The sequence below is a fragment of the Condylura cristata genome, unplaced genomic scaffold (assembly GCF_000260355.1).
Source record: "Condylura cristata isolate star-nosed mole 26May11 unplaced genomic scaffold, ConCri1.0 scaffold00005, whole genome shotgun sequence".
NCBI classification, from domain to species: domain Eukaryota; kingdom Metazoa; phylum Chordata; class Mammalia; order Eulipotyphla; family Talpidae; genus Condylura; species Condylura cristata.
This window is the reverse complement of record NW_004567106.1, coordinates 55,713,427-55,727,166: the sequence shown is the minus strand read 5'-3', so window position 1 is coordinate 55,727,166 and position 13,740 is coordinate 55,713,427. Positions and strand designations below refer to the sequence as shown.

The 13,740-nt window shown below is 36.3% G+C and overlaps 1 protein-coding gene across 1 annotated transcript in view; it reads left to right on the top strand.

Annotated features, from left to right (window-relative positions):
- Nucleotides 1-3,628: 3,628 nt before the first annotated feature.
- The window catches only part of IQUB (IQ motif and ubiquitin domain containing), a 29,087-nt gene continuing 18,975 nt past the window's right edge, over nucleotides 3,629-13,740 (top strand). The window contains exons 1-7 of the mRNA XM_004677171.2: nucleotides 3,629-4,061; nucleotides 6,172-6,306; nucleotides 7,286-7,447; nucleotides 7,528-7,700; nucleotides 7,889-8,044; nucleotides 9,591-9,801; nucleotides 12,343-12,518. Of these exons, the coding sequence (XP_004677228.2) occupies nucleotides 3,629-4,061; nucleotides 6,172-6,306; nucleotides 7,286-7,447; nucleotides 7,528-7,700; nucleotides 7,889-8,044; nucleotides 9,591-9,801; nucleotides 12,343-12,518 (1,446 nt within the window). The remainder of the gene's footprint in view (nucleotides 4,062-6,171; nucleotides 6,307-7,285; nucleotides 7,448-7,527; nucleotides 7,701-7,888; nucleotides 8,045-9,590; nucleotides 9,802-12,342; nucleotides 12,519-13,740) is intronic.

The window sequence follows — 13,740 nt, the reverse complement described above, 5'->3', positions numbered from 1 at the left end:
GATACAGTCAGCAACAGAATCCAAGTCAGTGAGGACGCTGCTCTTAGGATCCTGAAAAAGCGCTTTCGTGGAATAGCTGCGTTTCCTAGTCAGGTAGGAGGCCAGGTTCTGCTTGCCCTGGCCCTTTTCCGCCCTTGAGCTGGTGACGTTGGACCACGAGGATTGTGCTTGATGCTGATCTGGTCTGGGCTCTGGGTACTGCTTGACCCGTTGGGAATGTTCCACCTTTACTTTAAAACCAATGCAAAACTTCCCAATCTGGAATGGTCTGCCTTTTCCCTCCATCTGCCCTTGCTCCCTGCATTGCAGGCAGAGGGTGAACAGTTTCCACTTTAACCCAGGGGAACTCTCCGGGTTTCCGATTAAATGAAAATGTTTTGCTCTTTCACTCGACTGAATCATGTAATATGGAGCCTTTAGAACTGACTTCAGATTAATTCCTATGAGATTTATGCATGTTGTTCGGTATAGCTATATAGCTTATTCACTTTTATCGATGAGTAATATTCCATTTTACAGTTGTATCATCATGTATCCAACCCTTACCTAAGAAATATTTGTGTTATTTCCTGTGTTTGGTGATTAAGAATAAAATCTTCACAAATTTTTGTCCACAACTATTGTGTGCATGCAGGTTTTCATTCAGTTGGGTAAAGGACATAGGTTACTTGGGTATAAAGTATATTTTTAATTCTATAAGAAAACTGACAGTTATCCCAAATGGGGTAACAATTTTCATTTCCATCTTCAAGGTTTAAGAGCCCAGTTGTCTTCACACTCCCTGGCACCTGATATGTTGAATTAATGACAATATAAATACTCTATTCGATTCAGCGTGGAATGTGATCTCGTGACTTGGCGTTGCATTCTCTAGTGAATAATGACAGTGAGCATCTTTTCATGTATTGGTCCTCAGGACCAGGATTAGGGGGACGTAAACGAGACAACTAGGTCCAAATTTTTCAGGAGGCGTTTATTGTCAGGCGTTTATTGTAGGGCCGTACAAGTGCTGCTCTCACCTCAGCCTTGTAATGGTTCTGTTTATTTGCCTTCGAATAATGTCATTTTATAGGTTGGGGAGAAGAAAGCAAACCTGTCTGAAGTTGAAATCTGTTCTGTGTCCTTTTATTTAATGTCACCTTTTTTTTTTTTTTTTAAAGATTTATTTTTTTCATACAGAACTGGGGTACAGGCCAGAGATGCGGAGGGTGAGAGGATTCACCAGAGACAGAGTGGGGAGCAGAACAGGCAGATCAACGAAGTACACTGCTGAGGGGAGCAGCGGGCGGGTCAGGAGAGGTCTGTCGTGCCATGTGGATCTCCTCGGGGCAGGCGGGAATCAAACTCATGCGGAAGTGACTTTAGCTTCTTAGTGCTGTGCTTTAACCCGCCTTGCCACCAGGGAGGGCCTAATGTTATCTGTTTTAAGAACTGATCAGTGACTTTAAGTGAGAAGAACTTGCTGTACATGTTTTGGCGATGTGTCTGTTTAAATCTTTTACACATTTACTTTTTTTTTTACTAACTCAGTTTTTAAGAGTCTTCGATGTATTCTAGAGACAAGTACTTTATCAGATAGGAGTTTAAAAAACATCTTTTTTAGTTTTCTTCTTGATGAACAGAAATTCTTGATTTTGTTGCTACTGGTGTTTTAGAAGATGCCATCTTGGACATTTTGGAGAGAAGGATGACCTCTAGGTAAAAATTCAACATTGCCCTCCAAAAAGGGCAGATAAAATGTTCCGAGGAGTCAGGACTTCTTTATGATTAGCTGTGGAATGGGGTCTTTAAACTCTAGGCCTTTTTTTTTTCTGTTGCTGTGATGTCTATAGTGATTTTATTTTTTCTTTCTGATTAATAATAACTAATATCATCAAATTAATATAATTAAAAATGTACACATATCCTTTATCAGTACTTTCCTTTAGTACATTACCTTTGTCTTTACTATTCTGTAATTTCATTACGATATATATTGCTATGAGTTATTTTTATTTTTCCTACTAGTAATACATTTATGCCATGCTTCCTGCATCTGTGAATCCATTTTTTCATCAATTTTGAGAAATCCTCAGCCATTATATTTTAAAATATTTTCTCTTCTCCATATTTTTAATCTCTTCTGGGATTCTAATTTGATATGTAATAGATTATGGGCTGGCAAACTTTTTCTGAAACAGTTTCACAGTCCATGTGCAATCTTTTTTTTTTTTTTTATAATACAAGTCCATTCTTAGCTCACAGCGAAATATATATGCTTAGCAGAAAATATACTAGTCTTTTTTCTTCTGTGTGGCTCTTAATCATTCATATTTTCATATACTTATCTCTTTGTAGTATTCTATATAAAAGTTGTTAATCTTCCAGTTTATTAATTCTTTCTTTAACTGCCTTGAATACTGAAAATTTATTGAGCAGATTGAATTAAATAATGTAATTTTATTTCCTATTTTTCATTTTGGGGGGGAGGAAGTTTGTCATCTAATAGCTAGGAAACCTCATTAAGATTATTTTTTTTTTCTCCATAAGGATTTCTCCTTAAAGTGGAAGAAAGAAATACAATGTTTTCACTTCAGTACTGCATCAAGGTTAAATCTTCCCTTGCATTGCCACAGAAATCTGGTCTCAGGATCACTTCCCTTTCCCTCCACCACTTCCTGCCTGCCAGCCTGGACTCTGCTCTGCCTGCACCTTATTGTACTGATCCAGATCCTCTCTCTCTCTGCTCTGGGCCACCACAATCTAAGTCCCGTGAAGCTGTCACACCATCTCCCATACCCAAACTCTTGGTTGCTATTAGTCAGAGTCTAGTCCTCTCCTAGATCAACCCTCATATGCTTGTTAATGTTTATTTTGGTGGCAGAAGTCCTTGGAGACCCTTGCCATAATTAGGGAGACTACAGATATTTCCACATGTGTGTTCTGTCCTGGGAATATGCTCTATAGCTGGCTGATCATTTGTAATGCCAGAGCATAAATCCTATCACTTGTATATTTAGGAAGAAAACAAGTCACTCAAAAATCCCTCCATCACAGGCCCTCCCTGGTGGCACAATGGGCTAGGACTCAGCACTGCAAGATGGCCTCAGCCACTGCCGTGAGTTTGATTCCCGGCCCCGGGGGTGACCGACATGGCTCAGCAGATCTCTCCTGTCTCTCCTGCTACTCCTCTCAGCAGTGTGCTTGTTAGTCTTCCTACTCTGCTCCCCATTCTGTCTCTGATGAAGCCTCTCACCACCCCTGCATCTCTGGCCTGTACCCTAGTTCTGTATGCATAAATAAATAAATCTTTTTAAAAAAAGCCCTCCATCATAAGACACTTGTCAGTGAATGAGGAAGAAATAGAACTGTATTTAAAAGTATTTTTCAGTGTTTTCTTCACAGATCATTTCTCTCAAATTTGCGATGGTTTGAGGTTTTGTTTTTCATATACATATTTACTTTCTGTGGTGATTTTGCTGATATTCAACAGGTATTTTTCCCTGGTAGCATTACAAAGATAATCTACATTGAAAAATCAATTACCAATAAGGTAAGCTATTATGAATATTATATTAGCAATGCATTTTATGCTTGTAGAATTTTTTGTGTATGTAGTAAATGTGTTCATTTTTCTCAATTCAGGAATATGTCTGATCAGGAGGAAAATGTTAATGCTCAGAATGTAGTTCATGCATCAGAAGAAAATGATAAATCATATGAGTCTATCAATATCCCAGTTTCCTCAGTAGAGACTCCAGAGTTAGATCAAGCTGGAGACAATGAGTTTGGAGTGCAACCCTCCGGCATGGGCCATGGAACAAATGTTGAGGAGGTCAGAGGGCAGACAGAGTCAAGCCTATACTCACATGATGAAAGACAATACGACCAGTCTGCATTGTTATCCTATGAAGGTTCTGATACCCTGCCATCTTATCAAAATCCATATGGAGCAGAATATGAAAGTATATCACAGTCAGAGAAAAAGTATTCAGATTCTGGTGTGACTATGCCAGTTATGGGTGAAATAAAGTCTCTAAAAGCATCTTTGAAAGCAACAATGAGAGATTCTGTAGCAACAGGTATTGGCTTGGAAAGATATAGGATATTTCTTTTCCTCATCTTAAAAATGGTTGTGTTCTCTTATTCATTTTCACTTGCAGATTTATTGTCATTATTTTCCCTTTTTCTCATCACTAAACTTCTATAATCACACTACTCAAATCTCTTAACTATGTGTGAAGTAGCTCGGTTCTCTAGCATCTCCTCTACCTAAATAAGTGAACATTATTACATTTTAATGTAGTATTTATCAGTTTCCCCCAAAAGACAGGTGGTTTTAAACATGTTTATGAATGTTGGACAGATGTATGTCGTTATAGTTCATTTTAAGTACATACTTAAGTACATGCATCCATTGATGGCACCTAGGAGTCAATCCTACATTGTTGATAATGAAGCAGAAGGTGACAGGGATTACACAGAGAACCATTCTGCTTGCATGGTTAGCTGACTTCTCCTTCTCCTCCTTGCCCATTAGTATTGAGAGCATTTCCATACATAGGCTGGAAAGCAAGGATCATCATTTAACAACAGCAGCAACTTATTTTGGCTGGTATACATCTTGAATTCAGTACATCTTGAATTCAAGTCCATCTTGAATTCAGTGGGATAATTAGTCCTGGTGTGATGTAGCCATACAATTAAAGAATGAAAAGGAAGAACTTAATTAGGCCCAGTTACCTTGGTAGAAGCTGGAAATGCTTAATTTTATTACTAAGTACATTTGGGCTCCATTGTTGGATATTTTTATCATTCCTTTATATTGTGGCTCATAAAAAAAATGATTTTAAAAATATCTTGGTCCTGTACTCCTGAAGCTCACAGATTCTTTAACACACACCTCCCCTCTCTAAAGATTAGGGAGTTAGTGCTGTGAAAAATTTAAATATATTATCCATGGCATTTTGAACCATAAAGCAATTTAAATGATCTTCTGATAATTTAACATCTGTGCAAGTGTTCTCTTTGTTGAGGACTGTGTTTCTCAGAGAACTGTGAAAATAAGTTTTAAAGCAATTTAAAGAACCTGAGTATCAACAAAATCTAGTTAAATTTCATCATGGGACTATTGATAAGTATCTTACTTAAACTTAGGAACTTTCATGTCAGGCATTTAGAAATACACACTTGAATGGCCTCAAGTATATACATACTGCACAATCCATCTTACTTAGTACAGCTTCTCCATTAAAATTTAAAGTCTACATATTCAAAAAAAAAAAGTTTCCTACCCCATAATAATTAGTTCCTAAGAACTCTTATTTCTTTCCTATTTTTGTGAACAGATAATCATTTCAGAATAGCAGCATTTCTTTATTTTTAAAATTGAAGCACCTATTTCCTGTTTTATAGAGTGAAGAGAAACCCATACAATGTTAATTTTTGAGATTAATTTTGTGTACATTCCAGATATTTGTAGTAATGGTAGTTTGCTGTTTTTGCATTTCACCAACTATAGACATTAACTAATTATGGGAAGAAGAAAGGATTTACCATGAGATATCTTTTATAACTGCAAGGTCAAAGAGAGTTTTCCTTAAAAGTTTCTATACTGTTTTTTCTTCATGTCCTGAATGTATTCATTTCCCAATGTGTGATAGCTCATGTAATCAAAGCATGCACATTTCTAAGCTCAAGTGTGAGGTCCTTTCTCAGGGTCTCCCTTTCTTACACAAAAATGCTTGATTTTTTCTGAGACATTTCTTATGCTGGTATCTGAGTAATATAGACCACATACAAAGAACTCTTGAAAGCAGTTTAATTTTATTTCCTCCTTGCTATGGTATTCTGCCAAGGAAGTCATAATCCTGAATTTAATGTGCACCAGGGCTCACAGGAAGGAATGAAAGAGAGATCTGAACTTGGAGCAGGATGAGGGAGTGGGTGCTGTAAGCTCGCTGATGCTCATTCTTGAGTTCCTGGATTTATTTTTTAGGGAATAGGTTGTAATTGAACGTTGGTCCCCTCCCATAGAAAATTAAACATAGCTCTTATCAAGGGGATGTGCTAGGGTGGCAGAATCAGCCTAAATCCTATGTGACAAAGATTCTCCTCTTATTCTGTGTCTGTTTATAGACTGTAGTTTGCTGACTTGCTTTGGATTATGACACTTTTTTTTTCACTCTACAGTAAAAGTTGTACTTATTCCTGTGGGCCAGGAAATCATATTCCCATTTAAACTTGATACTATTTTTAAATACCTGAAGGAAAAATTTTCACATCTATTAAATGTCCCACCTTATGCTCTACAGCTAAGACATGCAGGTAAGGTCGGAGGCTGATTAAATATATCAGTGCCACCTTAGTTTTAAGATGGAAGCAATAAAAATGTTTGAATTCAAAAACTAAATATTTTGACACTTGGAACATATATTGTATGAACTTGTTAATTTAACATATTTTATTAAGGATATATTCAAATACTTTGTAAAGAACTGAAGCTATATTTCTATGAGTGAGTATAACAAAACTTTGCTATGTTGAAATTCATAATTCTAACTTAGGAAGAGAATACACTGGAAGGTTGATAAATATTCTATCAACAAAATATCCATGACATGCCCAGAAGCCAGCAACACTATACTGTTTTTGTATACCTTAAAGTAGAGAATTGAAATTAGTCAATTTATAGAGTAAACCAGTAGGAGTGAGAGGAAATAGGACATATAAGAAAGAAGTTGAATCAGTGCAATAAAAATAAATAAAGACAATTTTTCTAGCACAAAACTGAGGCTTTTCTCTACCTTGGTGTGAATTATATCAATATATAGGGGCTTCTGGTAATGGAAGCAGAAAAAGAAGGGCTTTCTGGAATTGAATTTTATTTCTCTGCCCTAGTGAGAAGGGAGGATATAAAATAATTAGACTTTCTTTGATCTGGATATGTCCTGTGCTTACATATAATATATTACGAATTATTTTTAGGTAGCCAGTGGTTAGGATATGGTTTTGTACATATTGTAGAATATGCTTAATTTTGAAATATTTCTAGAATTGTGTGTTTTTAACTTTTGGAAGAATTGAGCATTTTAGTTTTCTTTGTAATGGCACTTCTGTCCCAGTTATACCACCTTTTTAATTGTTCAGCTTTTTGTATTATTATTACATTAAGAGCTAGAGAACATAAATACTCTGGTAATGAAGCTACAAGTTTTTATAGGTCTTTGAAAGTTTTCTATCCCTTCAAATGAGTACATATGATTGTTTCTCAGTTCTAACTCTCATAATTTCATCTGATTTTTAGGAATTATTCTTAAAAATAATGAGACCCTCCTACAATATGGAGTTAAGCCACAGGATATTGTACAGGTGGAAATTTTTTCTACACAGCCAGATCTATTTCCGATAAGAAGAATCCATGGATTAAATGAAGACTCTCAAATTATAACTGTCAAAATACAAACTGGTTAGTGACCTGGTGTCTTTTAGATAAAGTAGTTTAGAGTACGTTTGTAATCAAATTCAATCTTGACTTAATCTTCTCAGGCACTGATGAGTACCAGGAGGTAGCTGTTGAGATTATAAAATCTGACTTTCACAAACCATTTCTTGGTGGATTCAGACACAAAATAACAGGAGCAGAATATCATAATGCTGGAACACAAACTGTACCTAAAAAGACTCACCAAAAAAACAATGTATTTAGTAGGGATACCCAGGTACTATTTTATACTTTTTTACACAGTTTTTGAAGCTGCAGAAACAACAAATGTTGTACCACATACCCCTGAAGTTAAAATCTTCTAGGAAATTATATGGCAATTAAAATGATAAATGCATTGGGAAGATATGCTTTTTACACACTAATATGTGCATATAGTTGATGCATTTTTTATTTTTATTTTAGACAGTCTTTCAGAAGAAAAAGCTCCAGCAAACTACAAATAACACATCGACACAGATGACTAAAATTGGTGTGTATGTATCAAATATGACTGATAAATTGGTAACACCAGGAAAATATATTTCAGCAGAAGAATATCATGCTCAAAGATTGGAGGCAGTAAGATGACTTTTATTGTGGGTGAATACTGAAAATTAACTGTGAATCAGTGTGCACTTGTGTTTCTTTTTTTTTCTTTTATTTTTTTAAAAGATTTATTTATGTATGCATACATAAATAAATGTATAGGCCAGAAGTGCAGGGGCGGTGACAAAATTCACCAGAGACAGTGCACAGAACAGGCAGACTGACGAAGTACACTGCTGAGGGGAGCAGCGGGCGAGTCAGGAGAGGTCTGCCACACCTGTGGGTCACCTCCAGGGCGGGATCTACTGAAGTGGCTTTAGCTTCTTAGTGCTGTGCTTTAACCCACTCTGTCACCAGGGAGAGCCCTGTATGTGTTTCTTAAGTCATATTAGCTTCTGAATAAACGCAGAAGTGTCAGGTGTCCTTCAAATGGAGCTACAGGTTAAAGTTCAGTCTTACAAGACCTTATTAGGCCTTTCTTTGCTTTTCTCTTTGTATTTGCTCTTTTCCTCCTTCTCCTCCTTCCCCTCCTTCTTTTCCTCTTTTTTTTTCTTTCTCATTTCTCCTACCCTGTCAGGACTCAGCATCATTTATGCACTAGTTTGGGGCTTGAAACAGCCTTAGAACACTTGTATTTTCTAGCTTACCTCTCTGGTGATTAAGTTATAGATTCGTTCTTCAAATCACCACAGTTGTCTTCTTTCCTGAGGGGTCTTCAAAGTTTCTATTCCTTCACAGGACTCCTTCAGTATAATCCAATGTCTTTTCAGATTTCTGTTTTTATACGTTTCTGTAATGATCACAGACTAGGGTGAGGGAAAGAGAATTGTCAGCGTATTTTCCATCCTCTATCTTGATCCATCTGCTCTACATTTCATTTTTATTTTTGAGTTTAGTAAATGAAAACTCAGCTGAATTGCAAGCTTTTTGAGAATCTAGCACTACACTGTACACTTGGCAATATCCATACTTTTCACTTACTTACTTATATCTTCCTCTTACTTAACTTGACTTTGGTGATTCAAATCCTACTTTCTGTAGAAAATAGTTTTGTTTTAAATAAAACCTAATCTAATGGCAATTACAATAGACGAGAGGTCACTAATAATATTCATAGCGACAGTAGTATTTATTGAGGATTTGTAATGTACCAGACTTGAGCTAAGCATTTTATATGAACTTATATGCATATTTAAATTTTCATATATGCATTCATATTTTAAAGGACACTGTTATTTTCACTGTGTTACAGATAAGAGCATTAAAGCGCAAAGAAGGCAATTTACTTACCCCAAATCAACCACTTAGTGAATAGCAGAGAAAAGATTTAAACTGAGTTTTACTCCAGAGCCTACTGCTGATGTATTATGTTGACGGCCTCCGACCAAAGTGCCAGATTTCTGAGCCAACTAGTTTCTATTTTATAATGTATACAGGGATATCTGGCATAGAGTTTAAACTAGATTCACAATTTGTTTTAGTAGCTATTGAATTGAAATAGGAATAATCATTATTGCCTTTCATTACTGTCTGATAGTGTTGACAATAGACATTTTATTTCCTTTTCATTAAACCATAGGTAATAATAATACAGACTTACTATAGGCAATGGCATGCTAAAGGCGTGGTAGAGAATATAAGACGACAAAAGTTGCTAAGGTTGAAATGGGAAGCAGAGGAAGAGGAGAGAAAAATAAGGGAAAAAGAAAAATTGATGCAATTGGACTATTACCGGAGGCATCATCCTCAAACAAAAGAAGATTTTGAACTTCTTTTTAATGCACTAGAATGTAAGTTTAAAATAAGGTTCACATCGGATATTATTTTTAAATATTTCATTAGTAAGAAGATACTATTTTAGAAAAATGTCATGGGAATCCGGACTAGAATTTAAAACCATGAATAAAATTTAAAATTGGAACAAAAATTAAGGCTGGAATGAATCGGAAATACTTTAATATTAATTGGGTTGGTAAATGTGCTTTTTGCTCTATGAATTATGCAACTAGTTTATTATAATTTTTTTTTAAAGATTTATTTGTGCATACAGAACTGAGGTACAGGCCAGAGGCTCAGGGGCGGCGAGAGGCTTCACCAGAGACAGAATGGGGAGCAGAACAGGCAGATGGATGAAGTACACTGCTGAGGGGAGCAGCGGGCGGGCCAGGAGAGGTCTGCCGAGCCATGTAGTCACCTCTGGGGCAGGCGGGAATCAAACTCATGCGGAAGTGGCTTTAGTTTCTCAGTGTTGTGCTTTAACCCGCTGCGCCACCAGGGAGGGCCAGTTTTTTATAATTTGATCCTCATCTCTGTGAGAATTTGTGGACTCAGAGCTGAATTGTCTCAAACCCTTTAACCCAGCATCCTATCTCTTTAGAGGCGGAGATACCTTTCATTCCTTTCCATTAATAATAATAGCAGATAAATATAAATTCTCAACACATTTGACTTTCACAGCTTATTTCAGCCAGAGGATGTGTGCTGTTCACCAACACAATCAAAAGTTTCTGTTACTTGAACAGGTCAAGCCTTCCTTACTCAGGCAGCGGACACACTGTTCCTGAAGCCTTTCCCTGAAGCTCACATCCCAGCCCCTGCCTGTCAAGGCCTCAAAGCCATTTATAAGTAACAACTAGGGTATCTGATTCTCAATTCATGGTTTTTATTGTACCTCAAACAGACTTCTTTTCATACTACTATCAGTTATAAGAATACAGCTTTTTTTTTTTTAACTTCCATCATGATTATAATTTCCTTGAGAGAATAACTCACTTTTTTTTTTTTTTTTTTTGTGGTGGCCTCTTTTTCTGTGGCTAGTTTACATACACAGTACAGGGAAGGATGAATGAAGAATGAAGCAGCTGTTTACCTCCAGCTTCTGCTTTCCCTGGAGTACCAGCTAGAGTAGAGGTGACTGGAACAGAAGAGCTATTTCTTACTTAGGAGCCAGAAAGTAGAAAAGTTGGATTCTTACGATGTTATAAGAGACTTTTAAAGATTAAAAATAGCTTCAAAGTTAAAAAAAATTAACATTAATATTGATAAATTTAACTCTTCAGGAATGTAGCAGTGCTTGAGGTAATAGATAAGCCTGTTCCCTAGATTTGGAAGTTTGCTTTCCTTTTCTTTAATCGTTTACCTCTGCAAATAGTTTCCTGTCTTATTTTAAATTTTACTATTTCTATTTTCCTCTGTCATTTGAAATTAAAGGTTATTTCTCAGTGTCACTAAGAGAACACTGTTAGCAAAGTATCTTTGAAAGGTCTTGTTGAAAAGCAGAAAGGTAAACTTTTATTATAGGGAACTCTGTTTGAATAATATTCTAAATTCACATATAAATAAACCAAAGAATACCATTGTTCTTTTGTTTGATTAAAAGGCAGCTATGCCAAATAATATGACGTATGCTGAATGAACACCTGCTGTATTAGTGGTATTAACTTGGAAAAATTACTTTTTCTACTAAGTCTCAATTTATTCATCTGTAAAAGGGTGATGGTTTCTGTTTCATTTATTTCAGAGGACATTAAAAAGTGAAAAATACAAAATATTAAATTGATGAAAGTGTTTAAATAGTACAGAAATTTATGTATACACAAGTTAGTGTTAGATAGAAAATAATAGTATATGTATTTTTCTAAGTCAAAGTAGGACAGGTTTTATATATCTGCATATTTTGTATGGAAGAAAATGAAATTTCTTACACAAAGACACTGCTTAGTTTTAGACTTATCCAAAAAATTCTAAATTGAAAGCCCTCAGGGAAACATTTTTAAAATTATGGTTTGTTGTAATTAAAGTTTCTTGTTCACAAGCACAGCATTTATTCTGCTCTTCTGTTTTCTATTCTTAACAATCGTCTTTGAAACAGCTGCCCTCTTGTGGCTCATAGTGACAATTGCATAGTTTGAACTACAGCTAATGCCAAGTTTAACTTTACCCCCCACAAAGCGAGTCTCTTGGTAATAAAAGCAAAATGGTGTCAATTTAAGGAAATGAATTTAACTGCTAGAGTAGTTACTAGTCTTCCTCTCAACACGTACTCTCTTGAAGGGAGATCTGAGCACTTCTTATTCACGGCCGCCACAAAACCTAAGCCATGTGTGTGCTTACTTGGGGCTATCATTTTACATTATTGTACTGATTTCCTCTGGTTTGATTTCACCCCTTAAAAATTATTAGATGTACAAATCAGTGATTTTATTCATGTATAAATTTATTGCCATTGATGCAAAATTAAAATACTTTTTGTTAAGATGTGATGGTAAAGAAATGGTCTGTAAGAATACACAACTTTAAAAATTCAAGAGGTTTTCATGTTGCTTTTTTAGTATGGCGGCAAGAGGAACTTGCATGCATTAACCAATGTTACACGGGAGCTGAAAGGAAAGCGCGTTTGTGTGACCTTCTGGAAAAAGAGACCCAGCTAATTGCTTCCATTGGGAGACACAGGTACAATGCTAATATGGCCAACCAGGAGGCAGCAATACAGGCTTTTCTGGATAAGGTTAGTAAAGTAGCAATTACTTAAATGTGAATATATCCTGAGCTAAAAATGTAGACTAATGAACTAGAGAAAAGACGTAAGAATCTGTAGCAATTTTATCATTTTGGTGTGGCTTATTTTTAAAAATTCCATATCTATGTACTTTTATCAGCTACAACTTTAGATTTTTACTGTAGTCTGGAATAATTATTGGCTAGTAAGATGGTCTTAACTTGTTATTAGCTAGCAGGATTTGGTCACAAGGGAAGAAAAATGGAGGCAGCTTCTTTGTGACTCTGTTCATTGAGACTTGGGCTGCCTGTTGAATTACGCTCAAAGTCACAAAATGTCGGGGTCTATGGTGACCTCTAGTAATATCCTGGGCCAAGCAGCTATACACAGAGAGAATTTACTTTTGTCCATAAGTTCATGAACTGATTGGAAATTTCTGACCAAAAGGATATATGATTATGAAAGATGTACAATTAAGGGTAACACTGAGGTCATTACCCTGATTTTTCTAAACTGTTAAAAGTCAATCCTGGCATAAGAAAGGAGATGGGGTTTTTGCCTGTTGGAATCCTAGTTGTAGGATTCTTGTATTTGAAGAAATTGTGCTCTTAAAAATCATATGTTTGCTACTCTAAATGCTCTCTCATGTCCTCATACTTATATACTCTGATCTATTTTTTCTGTGGCTTTACTGTCTGCTCCCCTCACAGTTCCAGCCATACCTCTCTTAGGAACTTCCCAATCCCCTATCCATTACCAACTGTCTTTGTCTCTACATGATCCTGGCATATACCTCAAGTTAGCATAACAATGCCAAAGATATGTAGTACCCTTTAGTAATACCACCTCCAGGCTGATCCTATTCTGTAGTGCTCAATTTATTTGCCTGATAAATGAGAGATAATATCATCACTTACTGACTTGCTTGGGGCAGAAGCCTGGGTAATTATTTCTGACTTCCCATCCAGTCACCAACCTATTTGTTCTATTACTTTAGTCATCTCAATTCTTCCTTCTTCCTTGCCAAACCAATTGCCACCAACTTCAGAGCCATGACTGCTGCTGCAAACTGATGACCACGCATGCGTCCGAGCAGACCTGGCAAGGAAACTTGAACTGTGCTGAATCCGGGTCTTGCTGGCATGCCTAGTGATCCAGCTGGAAGTTGAGCACAGGAGAGGCTTCTGAGGAGACTGGGAGCAGCTCTCCTCACTTGCTTCCCTGTCTTCCC